The sequence below is a fragment of the Manis pentadactyla genome, chromosome 7 (assembly GCF_030020395.1).
Source record: "Manis pentadactyla isolate mManPen7 chromosome 7, mManPen7.hap1, whole genome shotgun sequence".
Classification (NCBI taxonomy): domain Eukaryota; kingdom Metazoa; phylum Chordata; class Mammalia; order Pholidota; family Manidae; genus Manis; species Manis pentadactyla.
In genome coordinates this window covers 57,756,190-57,774,574 of record NC_080025.1, presented here as the reverse complement: position 1 = coordinate 57,774,574, position 18,385 = coordinate 57,756,190, and the positions used below count along the sequence as shown (strand labels likewise).

General features: G+C 44.8%; 1 protein-coding gene across 4 annotated transcripts in view; it reads left to right on the top strand.

Moving 5' to 3' along the window:
- Positions 1–18,385, top strand: part of CDHR3 (cadherin related family member 3) — a 76,430-nt gene that overhangs the window by 4,227 nt on the left and 53,818 nt on the right. For 3 of the 4 annotated variants that reach the window (XM_036892483.2, XM_036892482.2, XM_057504413.1), the window contains exons 2-4: positions 10,403–10,605; positions 12,869–13,034; positions 16,254–16,351. In XM_036892483.2, the coding sequence (XP_036748378.2) occupies positions 10,403–10,605; positions 12,869–13,034; positions 16,254–16,351 (467 nt within the window). The remainder of the gene's footprint in view (positions 1–10,402; positions 10,606–12,868; positions 13,035–16,253; positions 16,352–18,385) is intronic. The other variant, XM_057504412.1, reaches the window with a different exon arrangement.

Below are 18,385 nucleotides of genomic sequence, written 5' to 3'. Positions count from 1 at the left end.
TTTCTGTCTAGTTGATCTGTCCTTTGGAGTGAGTGGAGTGTTAAAGTCTCCTAGAATAAATGCATTGCATTTATTTCCCCTTTTAATTCTGTTAATATTTGTTTCACATATGTAGGTGCTCCTGTGTTGAGTGCATAGATATTTATAGTTGTTGTACCTTCTTGTTGGATTGACCCTTTTATCATTATGTAATCTCCTTTGTCTCTTGTGATTTTCTTTGTTTTGAAGTCCATTTTGTCTGATACAAGTACTGAAAATGCCTGCTTTTTTCTCCTTATTAGTTGCATGAAATATCTTTTCCCATCCCTTCACTTTTAGTCTAGGTATGTCTTTGGGTCTGAAGTGAGTCTCTTGTAGGCAGCATATATATGGCTCTTGTTTTTTATCCATTCAGTGACTCTATGTCTTTTGATTGGTGCATTCAGACCATTTACATTTAGGATAATTATTGTAAGGTATGTATTTATTGCCATTGCAGGCTTTAGATTCATGGTTACCAAAGGCTAAAGGTTAACTTCCTTACTATATAAGAGTCTAACTTTAACTCACTTAGTATGCTATTACAAACACAGTCTAAAGGTTCTTTTTTTCTCCTCATTTTTCTGTCTCCTCCATTCGTTATATATTAGGTACCATATTCTGTACTCTTTGTCTATCCCTTGATTGACTTTGGGTGTAGTTGATTTAATTTTGCATTTGCTTAGTAATTAACTCTTCTACTTCCTTTGCTGTGGTTTTATTATCTCTGGTGACAGCTATTAAACCTTGGGAACACTTTCATCTATAGCAGTCCCTCCAAAATACACTGTAGAGATGGTTTGTGGGAGGTAAATTCTCTCAGCTTTTGCTTATCTGGAAATTGTTTAATCCCTCCTTCAAGTTTAAATGATAATCTCGCTGGAGAGAGTATTCTTGGTTCGAGGCCCTTCTGCTTCATTGCATGGAATACATCATGCCACTCCCTTCTGGCCTGTAAGATTTCTGCTGAGAAGTCTGATGTTAGCCTGATGGGCTTTCCTTTGTGTGTGATCTTATTTCTCTCTCTGGCTGCTTTTAACCATCTGTCCTTATCTTTGATCTTTGCCATTTTAGTTACTATATGTCTTGGTGTTGTCTTCCTTGGGTCCCTTGTGTTGGGAGATCTGTGCACCTCCATGGCCTGAGAGACTATCTCTTTCCCCAGACTGGAAACGTTTTCAGCAATTACCTCCTCAAAGGCACTTTCTATCCCTTTTTCTCTCTCTTCTTCATCTGGTACCACTATAATATGAATGTTGTTCCTTTTGGATTGGTCACACAGTTCTCTCAATATTCTTTCATTCTGAGAGATCCTTTTTTCTCTCTGTGCCTCAGCTTCTTTGTAGTCCTCTTCTCTTATTTCTATTTCATTTACCATCTCCTCCACTGTATCTAATCTGCTTTTAAAACCTTCCATTGTATGTTTCCTTTCTGATACTGTGTTCCGTAATGATTGGGTCTCCAACCAGAATTCATTCCTGAGTTCTTGAATATTTTTCTTTACCTTCATGAGCATATTTTTTATTTTTATTTTGAAATCTCTTTCAAGAAGATTCATAAGGTTGAGTTCATTTCACTGTTTCTCTGGTGTATTTATAATTTTGCTTTGAACCAGGTTCCTTTGGTGTTTTATTTGTATGTGGTGCCCTCTAGTGCCCAGAAGCTTTACTCTCTGGAGCTGCTCAGCCCCTAGAGCAGTGTCAGGGATCACAGGGGAGTGGTGTTAGTGCCTGAGGGAAGAAAAGAGCTGTTTCCTGCCTCCTGGCTGCTATGCCTGTCTCCACTGCCAGAACCAGTGGGCCGAGCACACAGCTATAAGCCTCTATGCTTTGCATTGTAGCTGCTGTAGTTTGGACTTCCCTCTGGCTGGCCTAACACCAGGGCAGGGCCTGCCAGTTTGTGAGCCAGGTGCAGGCTGTCTGGGAGGAAGGCACAGCAGGCTGCATATCCCGGAGGGGGGCTTTGGAGCTACATAGCCAGCCAGGTGGCTGGAGTGCCTGAAGATCATGAAAGTTCCCAACCTTCTGGGCAGAGTGTACCCAGACAATTTTGTTTGCCTGTCCTTTCTCCTGAGCAGTAAGCTCTATGCAATCCTTTTCCCTTTAGCAGCCCTCTCACTGTTAGGAAGACTCTCAGTCTGTCCACCTTTCTTTTGTCCCAGAGCAGCCAGATATGGATCCCTGTTTTCCACAAGCTCTGGAACTCAGTCTCTCCAGGTATTCTGCCAGTCATAGCTTTCCAAACCCCCTAATCATGAAAGCACCATGTAATGTAGGTTTGTGCTCCCAGAGCAGAGCTCCAGAGCTAGGTGTTCAGCAGTCTCAGGCCTCCATTCCCTTCCCTCTCCATTTCTCTTCCTCCTGCCTATGAGCTGGGGTGCAGGAAGGGCTTGGGTCTCGCCGGGCCACGACTTTGGTATGTTACCCTGTTCTGTGAGGTTTTTTTCTTTTCTCCAGGTGTATGCAGTCTGGCGCAGCCCTTTTTCCTGTTGCTCTTTCAGAATTAGTTGTATTAATTATATTGTCATATTATATGTTGTTTTAGGAGGAAGCCTCTGTCTCACCTCTCACACCACCATCTTTAATCTCCTGGATTTGAGCTTTTAAATTAAATCTTACTTGTGAATAGATAGTATATGCATAATTGTGTGGAATTCAATCATGTTCAATTTGCAGATTACTTAAGGGATAATTTAGATCTTTGATGAGTGATATAGTAAAACATTTAGAGGAGTGTGTCTGGTACATAGTAAATGCTTAGTAAATGTTAAAGATTATTATGTATAATGTCAAGCCTTCCTATCTGAGACCAAGTGTTCATTTACGTTCCTGAAGAATATTTCAAGATTTCCTTCATTGAGATCTTGCACCTTCTGGTTATGTTTATTTCTTGTTATTTCTTTTACTTTTTTTTTTTGCATGTATAAATGGAATCTACTCTTCCATTTTAAATGATTTTGTACAATGTATGGAAGTCTACTAATAAATTTCTCTGTGGGATGCTAGAGACGGTACACTGATACACATGGGTGATTTGTATGTATTTTCCAGCTTTGAAAAGAATAAACACTTATACTTTTTCTCACCTATGCTTCTATCTCTTACTTCTTTCTCTTATCTAATTACCAGGGCCGTGCCTTCAGACTGTTGTTAAACAGTAACAGTACCTTCTTGTCTTGCTTTGCATTAAGCATGATGTTACCTTTTGCTGTGAAACAGAAATGTTTTATAAATTAAGGAGACAGCTTTTATTCTTATTTAGGGTATTTGTTTCTAAATCAAAATGCATTTTTAAGTCAAATGTTTTTTCCAGATTTATGGAAATGACCACTTAATTTCCCCCCTTTGATCTGTTAATCAGATAAATAAATAACTGGGTTTCCTAATATTGACCTCATTTGAATCTTGGATTTTTCACCTTAGCAGAGGGAAGGAGGAATGTGACTGTGAAGCCAGGTCTTGAGCAGCTCAGACTCCCACTTTAAGCAAACATTTGAGATTTTCCCAGAAATGCAGACTTTTAGGACCATCATCATCTGAGTTAAGCTGTGACATTTATTGTCACTGGGGGAAGTGTGAGGTTAAGAAAAACCCAGCATCTCATACAGAACACAATCACTTGGAACTTTATCATCAGATGTATGAAAGGAACAGATCACAAAGGCTTGCAAGAAACCTTTGAGATTTCTTATCAAAACTACATTCAAATCCCTCCTTCTCCAAAAGGCTGTGCACTGTATCATACTTTTGCTTCAACAGGTCAAATCCTATTTTTTGGAAGGTCTGCTGCTGATACACAGTTTCTCTCCTTTGGGAGTCAAGCTTGTTCTCCTCTGAATCTGAGAACATAATCCTAGCCTAGTCTCAAACACCAGGGTCCCCTAGGTAAGGTGGGGAGGGGTAGGCAGCTGCACTTGTCAAACAAAGGAGCAAACTCTCATTTGGTCTAAGGCCTATGCGTCCTCCAAGGCCCAATGCAAGCTCCACCTCCAGAATGGAGCCTTCTCAGATTGCCCTGGCTCTTGGTGGATGTTCACCCCACTGCACCCTGCAGCCCCTCTTGTCCACACATGGAATGCATACCAAGGATTTAGTACAGTTTCTGACACAAAATAAGTGTTTGACAAAAGGTAGCATGAATTTCTCCAATTCATGTGTATGTGTCTGCCCTGTCTCCTCAGTGGGAATGTCAGCCCTGTACAACAGATTGTGTATCTCTCATTGCTCTGTCATTTCCAAGTGCCACACACATACAGGGTATCTGGTAAATATCTGTTGTTTATGTTGCTCATCGGCTCTTTTTGGGCCTCATTTTGTTTTCGGCTTTCATTTTCACACTTACTGATAGCCCTCAAATGCAGAAATCTAGACGTTCTGCCTGCATAACACCGGCATTTAAATTAGCTTCTGTCCTTCCCACGGCCTGAGATGAGGGAAGTGAAACTGTTTCTCTGTGGGACGCTAGAGACGGTACACTGTCCCACTCCAACAGAGGCCTACAGAGGAAGGGCCCACAGGAATGAAAACTAGGCACGCCTCGCCACTGTCCCACTGGAAATGAGCTGAGACAACACAATCTTAATGGCCACACAGTGTCCTGGAAGATGGAGGATTTAGCAAAGGCCCCTCGGTTTATTCAAACCCACTGCACATTGAAGTTGTCTGATTTTTAGAAAGCCTCTAGGAATCTGGCTTTTGTATCGCTCTCACAGAAATGAAAAATTCCACGGTGTTTAATGTAAGAAGTGTTCCTTGGAAGCTGGAAGACCCGCAGGAACATGGAAAAGATGCCAGTCCCATTGATCTGAATTCTCTCCCCTGAGCACCAGGCATGCAGCTGGGAGGACCCCCAAGTCTGCCATCTGGGTCTGGCCTTAAATCAGTGCCAGCAAATCAAAAAGAGGCCCCAAACTCACATCTCATGCTCCTTGAGGATCTAGGTGCAACCCTTCCTAATGCTCTCATCATTTGAAAAAGCAGGAAGATGTCATCCATTCCCAGAAAGTCTTTCTGTCAGCTAATTAATCCTATAAATGGTCCAAAGAACATTGCAGCTTTCTACTTTTTCTATCATGTCAGTTTCCTGTTCAGAGTCAACCTTGGAAGAGCAAAAAGCTGTCCCTCCTCTCAGCTCTCCCTCCCTCTGCCTTTCCCATGGCAACCTGGTTGTCTTCCTCTCTTCTAGCTCAAGCACTCGTGTCTGGAATCCATCTGTTTTTCCACCAGCGTGGGGTTGGAAGAGGTTTGTAAGAAACCAGCCCTTCTCAGACCAGCGCCAGAGTGATGCTCCAAGATAAACATATCTTTCTCTTGCTAATTATGACCTCATGTGATTTATAGAGTCACTAGTAGAGTCACCATCTCTTTTCTTGTGTGCCCCACTAAGAGCTCCCTTCTGTTAGCATTGCCTGGCATGGATCAGCCCCCACAAAGGGGTTGAGCATCCTGGCAGGTCTGCATTGTGGCAATTAAAGACATAGGAAGACACGGTATATATTGAAACAGCAACATTCGATGATGATTTATAGTTTTATCAAGTACATGCATTTTCTTCTATGGTACCTGTGTTAAGAGAATTCCAGGAGGCTTGGAATTTGCCCCCGCTGCTTCACTAAGCTTCTTGCACAGAACTGCCCCCTGGATAAGGTACAAAGCATGCTGATTAATAATGCTGCTTTGCAACCACCTGTCCTGGTGTTTGGGAATGGCTTGTACTGGCCTGTAAGCACTGCTCATGGGTAACAGTGAGATTGAGGATTCACATCTGGGCTCAGTGAAACCTCACAGGACTCCACTGCTGAAGCTGGGCACATAACAAGATGATCCTACATGGCCAGCAATATATAAACATTTCCAGCAGAGACTCTATTTTGGGCCCCCTTGTTCCAAGATATTGGTGGATACATCAGTGGTTTCTGATGTGAGCAAGTGCATTTTGTCACAGCCCTTAGAGAAAAGAAGACAGCAGGAGCTGGTGCCGGGCCTCCAGGTCCACAGGCTACGAGGCAGCCATCAGCTGGGATGCATCTCCTTGCTCTAATGTTGTTACTCTTCTGCCTCCTTTTTCTGTAATAAACTAGATTTGTCAGCATTCTCGCTGGGGTCCTGCGAGTTTGCTTCAGCAGGCAAGCCCTAGTTCCCAGCCACTGTTAGTGCAGCACCAGAGCTCTGAGAGGCAGAGTTGACAGAGGGCCCCAGAGAGGTCAAGGGACCAGCCCAAGGTCACACAGACAAGTAGTGACAAAGCTCAAACTTGAAGCTGAAGCGAGGGGCTCTGATTCCAAATCCCTTGCTGTTTTCACAACACTCATCTGATCCGTTTCACTACCGTTTTGATTAGTTATCAGAGAGGAGGAAGAGATATTAATGAGTGGCTGTCTCAGGCCAGTGCTGCCCTGTGTATTGAAAGCAGAACTGTCAGTCAGAGCCGGAGCATCCCCAGAGGCAAGAGATAGCATCGCCCCACACCTCCTGAACCACATCATCGCCCTTTGCGTGTCAGAGGCCCATGGCGGCCAGCTTTCTCCCCCAGAACTGAGGCTGCCAAGGCCTTAATTATTCCAATGCCAGCTCCGGGGAGAGGCCTCATCGGTCCATTTCTGGCAGGGCAGTGATTTTGCTCATTTTGAAACAAGCGAGCACATCATCCGTCCAGCTCTCAGCCACAGCTAGATGTTTCAGTGGGCTCAGTGACTGATAATAAATCTTCTGCATGCTTTCTTTTTCAAAGTGCTTGCTTCAAGCAATTCTAATTTGATTCTTAATTAAGATGCATGTGTAAGTCAAATTCCATTAAAGCCTCTTTCTTGCTCTCCCACACTCAGACCACCAAGGAAAGTCTGAAAGACCAGCCTGAGAAGGCAGGTGTGTGTCATGTCTTAGGGAGAGCTGGCCCCTGGCTCCTGGTGCTTTATTAGCTGGGTGCCTTTGGGCACATCCCTTAAACTTATCTGCATAATGAATGGGATGAACATTTGGTTAATTTCCTATCTTATTAACTGCTCTCTTTTTAGGGTGTGGACCCTTAGCCACTTATTATTATTATTGCTAATGCTACTACTGCTTTTTTAATAGCAAGGGAGCTGAACTAAGAGTTGGAAGATCCCATCTTGGCTACCTTTCTTATTAGTGTTTCGGAGTGTCTGCTGCAGAGTGTTTAGGATTCACCCGGTACACATGACCTTACCCTGAGAAGAGAGTCCCCTTCAGATGACAAGCAGAATGTCTCTAGCAAGAATGTCAGCAGAAAGGGCATATCCAAGGACATAGTTTGGCTTTATCCACACACAGAATGAGCATTCCCAACACAAATTGCTTGGGGGACACTAGATACATCTACTTCTCCCTCCAAAATACCTCCCTCACTGTCATGCAAAATGTGTCCATTCAGGAAGGACTACAAAAAAACCTATAAATGTAGGGAAGCAGCATGGCTGTGCCAAGAGCCCTGTCCTGGGACTCAGAGGCCTTGGGTTGGAAGGCTGGGTATTTGATGGAATTAGTCTCTCAAGACCCCAGGGCTTATCAAACTTACAATTAACTCAACATGATCAAGGGATACACTTCTAGCAAAGCAAACTAGGAACTGTCAGCTGGAGTTATTTGGAGAGCATGGCTTCTCTGGCCTCCCAGTTTGCCAAAGGAAACACATCACAGTTGATGGCCAACATCACCTGCCTGTTCAGGGTCAGGTTGTGGAAAGCCCTGCGTGAGACTTAGAAAACCCACAAGCTGATAGCACAATTCCTTATGTTGTTCTAGACATAAAACCAGCCTCTTACAGATCACATCACCCAGATCTAACATCTAGGTTGTGGGTCCAATTGCTTACCAGCCCCCAGTACCATCTTGCTATGCTGTTACTAGGTCACAGAACAACCATGATGCACTTACAGGTGTGCAGTCCCTGGGCAAGCGCAGAGCTGCGGGCTGTCTGTAGGAGGACTCACTTGCAGATGGCAGTGAGCCAGGCCCACCACAGCAACTTGCTGACTGTGTCATCTCAGCTGTCCATAATGGTGACAGTAACACTGACATCACACAATTGTGTTCAGAGCAGATGAGATCAGGCCGTGAAGCAGCTGGCGCAATGCCTGGTGAGGAAGTGCTTAGAAAACACAAGTTGATCTACTTGGGATGGGCACCACCCCAGGCTGTTCTTGAGAATAACTGCACGAGTTATGTCTTAACTCTGAGCAGAAGCTTCCTTCCTCCTTGACTGGTAGGGCACAAGTCACTGGGGGTGCGAAGGAGGGGGCCAGAGAAGGTGGAGGTTCCTCAGAGGCAAGTTGTTGCCCTTTCATTTTGCCTGTGACTGTCCTTATCCTGTCGAATAGTGAGGATGCACTGGTGAACAGCCCAGGGGGAGCCCTGCTGACTTTCAGCCTTGGGAAAAGAGGGCTTGAGGGAATTATGCTTCAAAATCCCAAACCATCAAATAAATTATTTATTTTGATCATTTTGAAAAACTATTTTGGGGAGTATTTTGCCTACTATTTTGCTCCTGGGTTTTAATCACAGCAATGATGTAACATTAAAGTCAATTTTAATAGATAAATTCTATTCATATTCATATCACCCTAAACCTCAGCCATTTTGATATTTCTGAGTCCTTGCATAGTCCTTGTCCATAAAACTGATAATTCTGAGAGCAAAAATAACTTATGCATAATGCATTCTAGTCTCTAAACTAAATAAGATGATTTTAGATTTTTGAAAACTTCTATCAATGAATGTGTTTCTATTTCTGTTTTTCCTACATTTCCATTTACTCCTCTGCATCCCCTCCTGCAAATTTGAAATAAAAACATTCTCTTACAAAAGCCAACATTTTTGCACGGCTTGTTTGTTTCTAGAAATTTTATACCCTTCGGTAGGACAGGTCCTTCTACTGTCCCCCTGTACCTCCTCCCCATCCAGGTGGTTTGTCCCCAGCGACTAATGGAGGCCAAGATCAGAAATCTGGCTGAGAATAGGGACCCTAGTGTAAGTTTCAGCTTTGTCACTTACTCATTGTGTGGCCTTCAGCTTGGTTTTCTCATCTGTAAAACCATGACACTAATACCTAGCTGAGAGGATTGTTTTGAGGAGTAAATGACAGAATGGAATTTACATTAAGCACTTATTTGGAACATTGAATAAATGGTAATTGTGTTAGTTTTCTAATGATATCATGACAAATTACACAGACTGGATGGTTTAAAACCACAAAATTTTATTCCCTCATAGCTCAGGAGGCTGGAAGGCTGACATCACAGTGTTGGCAGGGTCGGTCCCTCTGGAGGCTCAGAGGGCAGTCTGCTCCAGGCTTACCTCCAAGCTTCTGGTGGGAGCTTGCTTTGTCTTGGCTTGTAGCTGCATCACTTCAATTTCTTCCTTCTTCCTTCTGTGTGACTCTCTGTGTCCAATCCTTTTCTTATAAGGGCACCAGTCATTGGATTTAGGGCCCACCCTCACCCAGTATGACCTCCTCTTAACTAATTATGTCTGCAAAGGTTATTTCCAAATGAGGGACATTCTGAGGTTCTGAGTGTTCATGAATTTTGGGGGAGACACTATGCAACCCCCTATAGTAACCATCATTATGGAAGCATGAAAGGACATGCCTTGCTGCTCTCCTCGGTACTGGTCAAATCTTGCAGAATATCAAGGCGACCTTAGACTATCCCAAAGCTTCCCTGGAATAAACATGCTTTCCCTTAAATTGTAAAATTCCTGTGTGCAAAGCAGCCCAAGGCAATTCCCATGCCTTGCCTGAATCTCATTTCCTTCTCTGTGAAATGGGAGTTAATCTATCAACTAAAATGTTCTGATTAAGCCTCTAAATGATGACCACAGAATCCGATAATAACAAATAATTGTCCTTGGGATCACTTATGAAGCTAGAGATATCTACAATGATTTTGGAACTCGCCAGTCATGCCCACTCCATTCTCAGTGACCTAGGAATCAAACACTGTTACAGAGATGGAAAACCAGCCCTTGTAAACTACCTGGCCTTTGTAAGATAGGGGATGTCATGAACAGATTCAGTCAAGTGGGTGGGGTCTGTCTCCCTATGGCATCACGTTTCTCTTTCCCTGGCTGTTCGCAAAGGCTGGGAGGAAAGAGAATGGAAGCAGGGAAACAAGAGAAAAGCAGTGGTTTTATTTCCAAAATGACAGGAGCAGATTTCATGGTTGTTTAGTGGTGGTTGTTTTCTGGGCTCCCAGAAAATCTCACATTCTCATTTCCAGACCTTGGCAATAGTATTCATTCTTGGGAAGTGACCAGGTCCCATCATTGCTCCAAGCTAAGAGTTGAGGCCAAAGCCCAAGCTGTTAAGTCTCTGTTCCCAGCACAAGGCTTTGCGTTCATGGCATTTTGCATCCATTGTAAATCCACAGGGGGAGAGGCGCTACACCTCATCCATGTACCTGCTACAAGCAATGTGGCAGAGAATTCTCCACCTGAGACTTCAGTGCACAAGTTTTCTGTGAAATTGTCAGCATCGCTGTCACCTGTGATGGCAGGATTTCCCCTCATCATCAACTCAAGTCCCCTCACAGAAGCCTTCAGGGTGAACTGGCTGTCAGGCACCGACTTTGAGGTAAGCACTATCTCACGTCCAGTGGGAGCTGTTTGCAAAGAGGGGTTCTGAAGATGGGGAGGATGCGTTCTAGGTCAGTGATCATTTCCTCTTCTTTCCCTCATTTAATCTCCCCTCTTGGAAAATCCAGAAGTCCCTCAGGCTTCACATGTCTTAAACCAAGCTTATTGTCTTTCACCAAGACTGCAGCCAGCCTGCCAGCCACCAAACCGAGGCTCCGCCCCTCCCAGCTTTGACCTTCAGAGCCCCTTCAACTCCCTCCCCTTGCCTCTTTATGTGTGAAATGAGGAGGTTTTACCAACCCGTGGTTGTTGTGATGATTAAATAGAATACTTGACAAAATGGCTTCGCAAGCTCCTGGCACATGAACATTTAATAAAATGCTGCTAACAACAACAAAAATAACTTTTGCATTTGTGTTGATAGCAACCCAATTCCTTTGATTTCAAGATAAAACATTTTTGGACCTTTTCTGACTGTTCTATTACCTTCCTTGAGTATTAAAGCTAGTTCTCAAGGAGAATGGGCTGTTGATGGGTAATATTGTGGAAAAGTCTGTTCAAACTGGAGGCTCAGGAGAGGGCTCCAGGCTTAGCAAGAAGCTGCAGCATAAATCAGGAAACAGAGTAGATCGTCTTGACAGAGCAGCCTGCCCTGGCGGATAAAAATTCACTATACAACTTTTGACTATCCCAAGATCATAAAAGTCAGCATTTGTGGAGTGCTTGCTCAGCAACAGACAGTGATCTAAACTTATTTAATCCATGGATTAGCTCATTTAATCCCTACAACCACTTTATAGAGTAGATACTATTATTATCTCCATTTTACAGATGGGGAAACTGAGGCATGGAAAGGTTAAGTCATGGGAAGGCTGGATTTTAAAGCCAGTCAGTCTGGCTTGAGAGTCTGCTCTCTTGACCCCCTCACCTACCCCGTGCCAGCCACAGAGTCACCTCCACTTATGCAGATAACAGGCTGACCTTGCCCCTGGGTAGAGACAGACTACCTCGCTTCCACTCTCAGCCCTCCTCCATACTGTCTCCCTCCACTTGCATGCATTCATTCACATCTGGGGTTGTTCTCTTTTCTCTTCACTGACCCAGATCTTGCTAAGTCAGACACAATACTCACAGCCTCCTCCATGAAGTCTTCCCTGATTAAACACAGTTCACAGTGAACTTTCTCCCTGACTTTCCATAGAATCCTGACTTAGCTCTTTGTTATAATACCTTGTATTATACTTTGGTTGTTTAACTAGGGAAACAATTGTTTACCAATTGCAATCATGTGGAAACAAAGTCAGGGATAGGTCAAGTGACCTCTCCAAGGTCACACAGAAGTTCAGTGGTGGAAATGGGATTGCACCTAAGTGCTCTCCTCGATATAGGCTACTGACTGCCTCACTGCCTGGCCCCAGTTGTATTAATAACCAAGAGGTTCTATCAGCACAATTAAGACATCTATGAAATTTAGTCCTTGATGTCCTGAAGGGCTCTGAGCCTTCTGGGATTCTGCAAGTTTAGTTGGTGGTAGGGATGTGCATGTAGATGGGAGAGGTCATAGACTGGCCTCCAGCTATCCTCAACAGAACCCTCCCATCATGGACCACCTGGCTTCCTGCTCACAAAAGTCTAGATTCTGGTGACAGCTCTCTGGCCCTAGTTCTTGGTGTCCCTCCCACATATCCAAAACACTTGTAACTCCGAGGACAAGTCTGCCACTGTGGAAGAATGTGTGAAAATGCACACAAATACTGAACAGGGTATTGATGTAAGTAAATATCATTTGTTATTTCTGCAGATTTAACTATCTTCTCTTGTTTATCCTTGGATGTGACCTTGGCAAAATTAGAATGGATTCATGAATCAAGATTTAACTTAACAGCAGTCACAGAAAAGTGTAGCATCTTCTTCTTCAAGACCAGAAATCCACCTATACTCGGGGATGCCAAGGGACTCACCTAGGAGTCTAGCCCAAGCAGTGGCAGGATTTTCAGTTCTCGAGCTCTCTAGCTCCTGTCAATGGAACCAGGATTTCTTTGGAATATTTTTCTTTCCTATGAAAAGCAACATCACACGCAGAGTCCCTTTAGTGAAGTGTCATGAGGCTTATGTTGGAAGGACTAAGGAAAACAACTGATTCTCTGACAGGGTTTCCAGGATGCTGGTGGCTTCCTTCTTAGTAAATTCCCTTTGCAAAGTTTATGCATACAGAACAGCCCTCTTTCCATGGTTACTAGGAATTCTGTATTTGCTTTTAGGTTGTCACCACTGGGAAGGAACAACTGGATTTTGAAACAGGACCAAACATATTTGAATTGCAGATTTACGTTAAGGATGACGTTGGCATCACTGACCTACAGGTCCTGACTGTCCAGGTAACAGATGTGAATGAGCCACCTCAGTTTCACGGCAACTTGGCAAAAGGTAAGATACACCAGGGAGTGCCATGCAGCCCAGATGGTGGCATCAGGGAGGACCCTGGGGGACAGAGCGAAACAGAAAAGTAAATAAACAAGCAGCTGTTTCCTCAAAAAGGCAGCTGCTTAATGAGCAGAGAATAAATGAAACGTCCTCCAGCCTGCGACTCCCAATAATAAGGCCCAACAATTTACAAAGCCCTTTGTGTCCGTGGTTTCTCTCAGGCCTCTCTCAGTCCTAGACAGAACCTGAGGCTTGGGGACCTTGTATGGATCATTCTGGAGGAACCTGGCCCGAGCCCGTCGTAGGCTCTTCACAGGGTACTGCAGTCATTGATTGACTTGATCATCCTCCCCAGGATGAACATGACCCCGTGAAGGCAGTCCACATCAGGGGTCAACTACTGATCAGTGACAGCACAAGGGGCTGGAGCATAGGGTAGCTTGGCCTGCTCTTGGCTTTGAACGCCAGCCATACTGACAGCCATCACATCTTTCATGTTAGTCCAGGTTCTCCTCTGACCTCCTGACTCAAATATCCAACTGTCTTACCCAGCATCTCTACTTAGATATCTAACAGACTTTATGATATTGATACATGATACTGTGATTGATAATAAGAAATACATATTTGGTCTTCATCCCAACTCAGCACAGAGCTCCTAAAACCCTAAGGTTTTCCAAAGTGATGAGAGCAATAAAGATATCTTTTGCTGTGTTAATGATGTGATTTTGGAAAGCCCTTTGGTCACCTGGGGATGGGGGTGGTTGGCTGGTTTGTGGTGGTGCCAGTCATGTGATTAGCAGGTTGGAATGTTTGGTCCCACCCCCTATCCGATCCTGCCTCTGTGGAGGGGAGAAGGGGTGGCAATTAAGTTCAGTCACCAATGGCCAAGGATTTAATCAATCATTCTTAAGTAATAAAGCCTCCATTAAAAACTTAAAAGGATGGGGTTCAGAGAGCTTCGGGGTTGGTGAACAGGTGGAGATTTAGGGATGGTCAGAGAGCATGGAAGCTCTGTGCCCCTTCTCCAGACCTTGCCTTATGCATCTATTCCACCTGGCTGTTCCTGAGTTATATCCTTTTGTAACAAACCACTACTAGTAAGTAAGACATTTCCCTGAGTTCTGTGATTCCCATCTTGCAAATTAGTTGAACTCAGAGAGGGGGTTGTGGGAACCTCAGATCTATAGCTGGTGGGTCAGAAGCATGGGTAACAGATAATCTGGACTTGGAGTTGGTGTCTGAAGTGGGGGTGGGGGTGTCTTGTGGGACTGAGCCCTTAACCCATGGGATCTGATGCTATCCCCAGGTATATACTGTCAGAATGGAGTTGAATTGCAAGATACCCAGCTGGTGTCGGAGAATTGCTTGGTGGTGTAGGAGAAACTCCTACACGCTGGAATTGGTGTCTGAATGACATCTCAAACTTAGCATGCTCATAACTGAGCTCTTGCTCCCACACCAGCTCTGACCCCCATCGTCCCCACCCAAACCTGCTTCTCCTGTCTTCCCCATTGCAGTTAAGAGCCACTGCATCCTTCCAGTTGCCTGTTGCTTAGGTCAAAGCTTCACCCACCCCTGACTCCTCTCTCTCACACCCAACATCAAATCCATTAGGAAATCTTGCCAGTGTCTAAATCTGTGCAGAATCAACCCCTCCCTCGCGTCCCCAGTGCCGCCACCATGTCCAAGCCACCAGCCAGGGCTCGCCTGGGCTAGTGCAATGGCCCGTCTGGCCTCCCTGCTCTGCCTCCCCCTCTAGTCTATTCTCCATATAGCAGCCAGAGGGAGCCTGTTAAAGTCCCGTAAATCAAGGCACTCCCCTGCTTAAAGCCCTGCAAGAACTTCCTATCTCCCTCTAAAGGAGAGCCAGTCTCCTTGCAGCCCACCAGGCCTGGCAAGCCAGTGCCCCCACGCCCTCCACCGCAGCAGCAGGCCTGGCCCCATCGCCCACCTGTCAATGCCCCGGGCCTGACCCCACCGTGGCATCTTGGTGCTCGCCATGTCCTCTGTCCCTTCCCCCAAACCGCTGTGCTCCTCATTTCTTTTAGAATCTTGACTCCAGTGTCAGCAAGCCTTCCATAACCACTCCATGTACAGCACAACCCCACTCACAGCACTGCTTTCCTGATTTTCCCCAGGAACACTCACAAATTTTACTCATTCTGTCTACTCTCTGTGTTTTCCCACTGAGATGCAGGCAACTACGAGAGCAGGGTTTGCGTTGAGGGAGCTGCTGTGTGCCCAATGTGGGGATCAGTGTTTGGCACAGAGGGAGAACCCAGGAAATGGTTTTTACTTGTAAGGAAGCATAAACAGTGATCAAAGCGAATGCAAGCTGCAGCTGGGCTGTGAGCCTGGGTTTGAATTCTGATTCTGTGACTTAGTAGCTGAGACAATGCCGTAACTTCCCTGAGCCTGTCTCCTCATTCGCTAAGTGGAGACAATTACAAACTTCATTTGTGCAGTACTCTTCTGTTAGGAAGAGTAAAGGAGAACACAGAGGCTAAGTCCTCAGCACAGCGCTCAAAGGAGTGAGTGCATGTTTACGTTTGCAGTCATCTCTCAGAAAGAGATTCTCAGAGCCAGAGATGCCAGAGCAGAGCAAGGCGGCCCTCAGGCAGTCTGGCAGTGTCAGGGGCCCTGCCTGCTTCCTGCTGCCCAACTGCCCTCTCAAGCAGATGAAATCAATTGTCAATCCCTTTCCTGGGCCTCTGGATCCCTCTTCTCCCTGTTCCATCCACCTTCCTGTTCCACTAGACAGCCTCTCATTTCAGCAACTCATTTCTGCGGAGATGCCAAGTGCCCTTCAAGGGCTGACCTTAGCTGGCTTGACGAGGAATTTGTGTGTTACAGTGGATCTGGAACGTGGAGCAGCCTCACGGTGGAGGCTCCTCCCCGGGGATGACTGTCCAACCCTCTGCTCTTGTCATCCCCTCTCTCCTGCCAAACTCTAGGTCACCTCTCAAGGGAGGAAACGTGAAGACTTCACACTGGCTTGGCCAAGTGCAGCACTTTATTAATTCCCATGAACAAGCCCTCCGAGCAGGTTGGCCAGTGGCCTTATTATGGCCTTAGTATTTATTGTTGCTTTCCTCTTTCTCACAATGCCAATCCGCTCAGTTCCCTTTGCCTGCACTGCCGCCCTGGGTTTGGAATCCCTCATTTAATAATAAGTGTTCTAATAAAATGTTTCATATTGCACCTTGGACTCTGGTATAGGTCTACACCTCTACGTAGTGGAAGGAGCAAATCCTGGCTTCATTTACCAGGCTGAGGCCTTCGACCCAGAAGACACAAGCCGAAACATACCCCTCAGCGTAAGTCTCCGGTTAAACCGACAAGGGGCTTGTCTGTGTTGCCTGGAGTCTCACCAGCACCAGTTTGAGCAGAGGCAATGGGAGGAATATGTTGTCTGCTGCCAAACGTGGAGTACAGGGGAGGCTGGAATGGGTAAGGGGGCTCTGGAAACAGATGCCCAGCTTGGATTCATGGCTCCCTGTGATCTTGGACAAGTTTTTGACCTCTCTGAGCTTTTATTTCTTCTGTAAAATGAAAGAATAATAGCAACTACCACTGTACAGGGATTGTAGGTAGATAATGCATGTAAAGCTACTTGGCACAGTGTCCAGCACATTGACATTTCTCAATATTTTTAAATTCTAAGGTGATGAAAATCCAGCTATATTATTTTAAAAATAAGCATAAAATGCATACCCCAAAGGCAGGCATTAACACTTCTTTCCAAGAGATGAAGCCAACCTGCTTGGAGCCAAGTTTGAAAAAATTAAAACAGAGTCCCAGAAATCCCAAAAACAAGTAGGAATTCCATAGAGAAAAGTAGGAGACTGGGTCCTGAAGAGATGCCTTCATGGTTCAGGCTGAGATGGCTGATCTCTCCTCTCTCCCTTTTAAATCAGTTCCTTAAGGGAGTGGCCAGAGGGGCACTTATAACCACCAACCCTCGGGGGAAGATGCCTCTCTGCTAATCCCTGCACAGCGATGCCTCAGGTCCCAGCTCTATCCACCAAGGAGGCTTCCTGCACCCAGCAGCTGGATGGCCCAGTTTGCAGAGAAAAAAACAAAGCTAATGCCTCCCGAATAACCTTGGGGCAGGGAAGACTCTGCAAACCCCGCCTTACAGAAAAGGGACTACTTGAAGTATGACACTTGGGGAATTGGAAACACCAGGAGGCTGTTCCTGCTGTTTGCTGCAGGATTTGTGGCTTCAGCAGGACTACTTTTTCTAACGGGAGGAAGTAAGCCTTGGGAATAAATCCAAGACCAGTGTAATATGGTTTATAGGGTCAAAGTTGTTTAAGATTATTGAACACATCTTAAGTTAGGGAATGGTCTGTTATTATTAAATGATCCATCAGTCAAAAAAAAGCCCCAGAAAACCATTTATTCATTTGTGATTCTATTTGCATGAAAAAAATGAATGATTATGCAAGCACTTAATGGATTCCTACTATGTGTTAAAAGCAATAGATGGTCCTTTAAATGCATCCTTACCAATAACATACTTGTTATAACAATTATGAAAGTGTTTGTCTGACAATAACAGAAAGCCACAGTGGCAGATATGTGATTTTTTTCTCCCATAACAAGAAGTCCAGAGGCAGGCATGCAGAACTGCTGCCATTAGAAACCTGAGCTCTTCCTCTCTTTCTGCTCTTCCATCCAGAGCATGTTGGCTTTGTCCTTTTTTATTTGTCCCATGATTACAAGAGGGCTGCTGCACCTCCAGGTTTTACCTCCGAGTTCTAGGCAGGAAGAAAAAAAAGAAAACAAGAAAACAGGAAGGGTACTGGGTGAAGGGGGCAGGCCAGCCCAGTCTGTTCTGTTTTTGGTGGGAAAACAAAGACCCTTCTGGAAGGCCTACCCAGAGGAGTTCTGCTTACTGCTCAGGGGCCAGAATGGTGTCCTAGGACATGTTGCTTCATGGTACCAGGGGAAAGGGATTTGGGATGGAGAATAGGTCAGCAACCCAAAGTGTAGTACCTCACTTACACATTTAGTTCCTTTCAACATTTACCAGGAATCCAGTCACTATATGCCAGGCTTTCTATGAGATACTTTGAAAACGGAGATGAGTAAGACACATCTTTGTATCTCAAGAAGTTTATGGTCTGGATGGGAAACATTCATACATATACCAAATAATTATAATTCTGTAAGATAATGACTTTAAAGTTTGTGCAAGATGCAATGGGGACAAAGTGAAAGGAAATTATTTACTTTGAAATCTCCATTTATATGTATCTGGCCAAATGATGTAGAAAGAACAAGATTACAGCCCTTTTGAAAACACCTCCTAGATAAGGTAGTTACCCTTTCAGATGAAGGGAAGC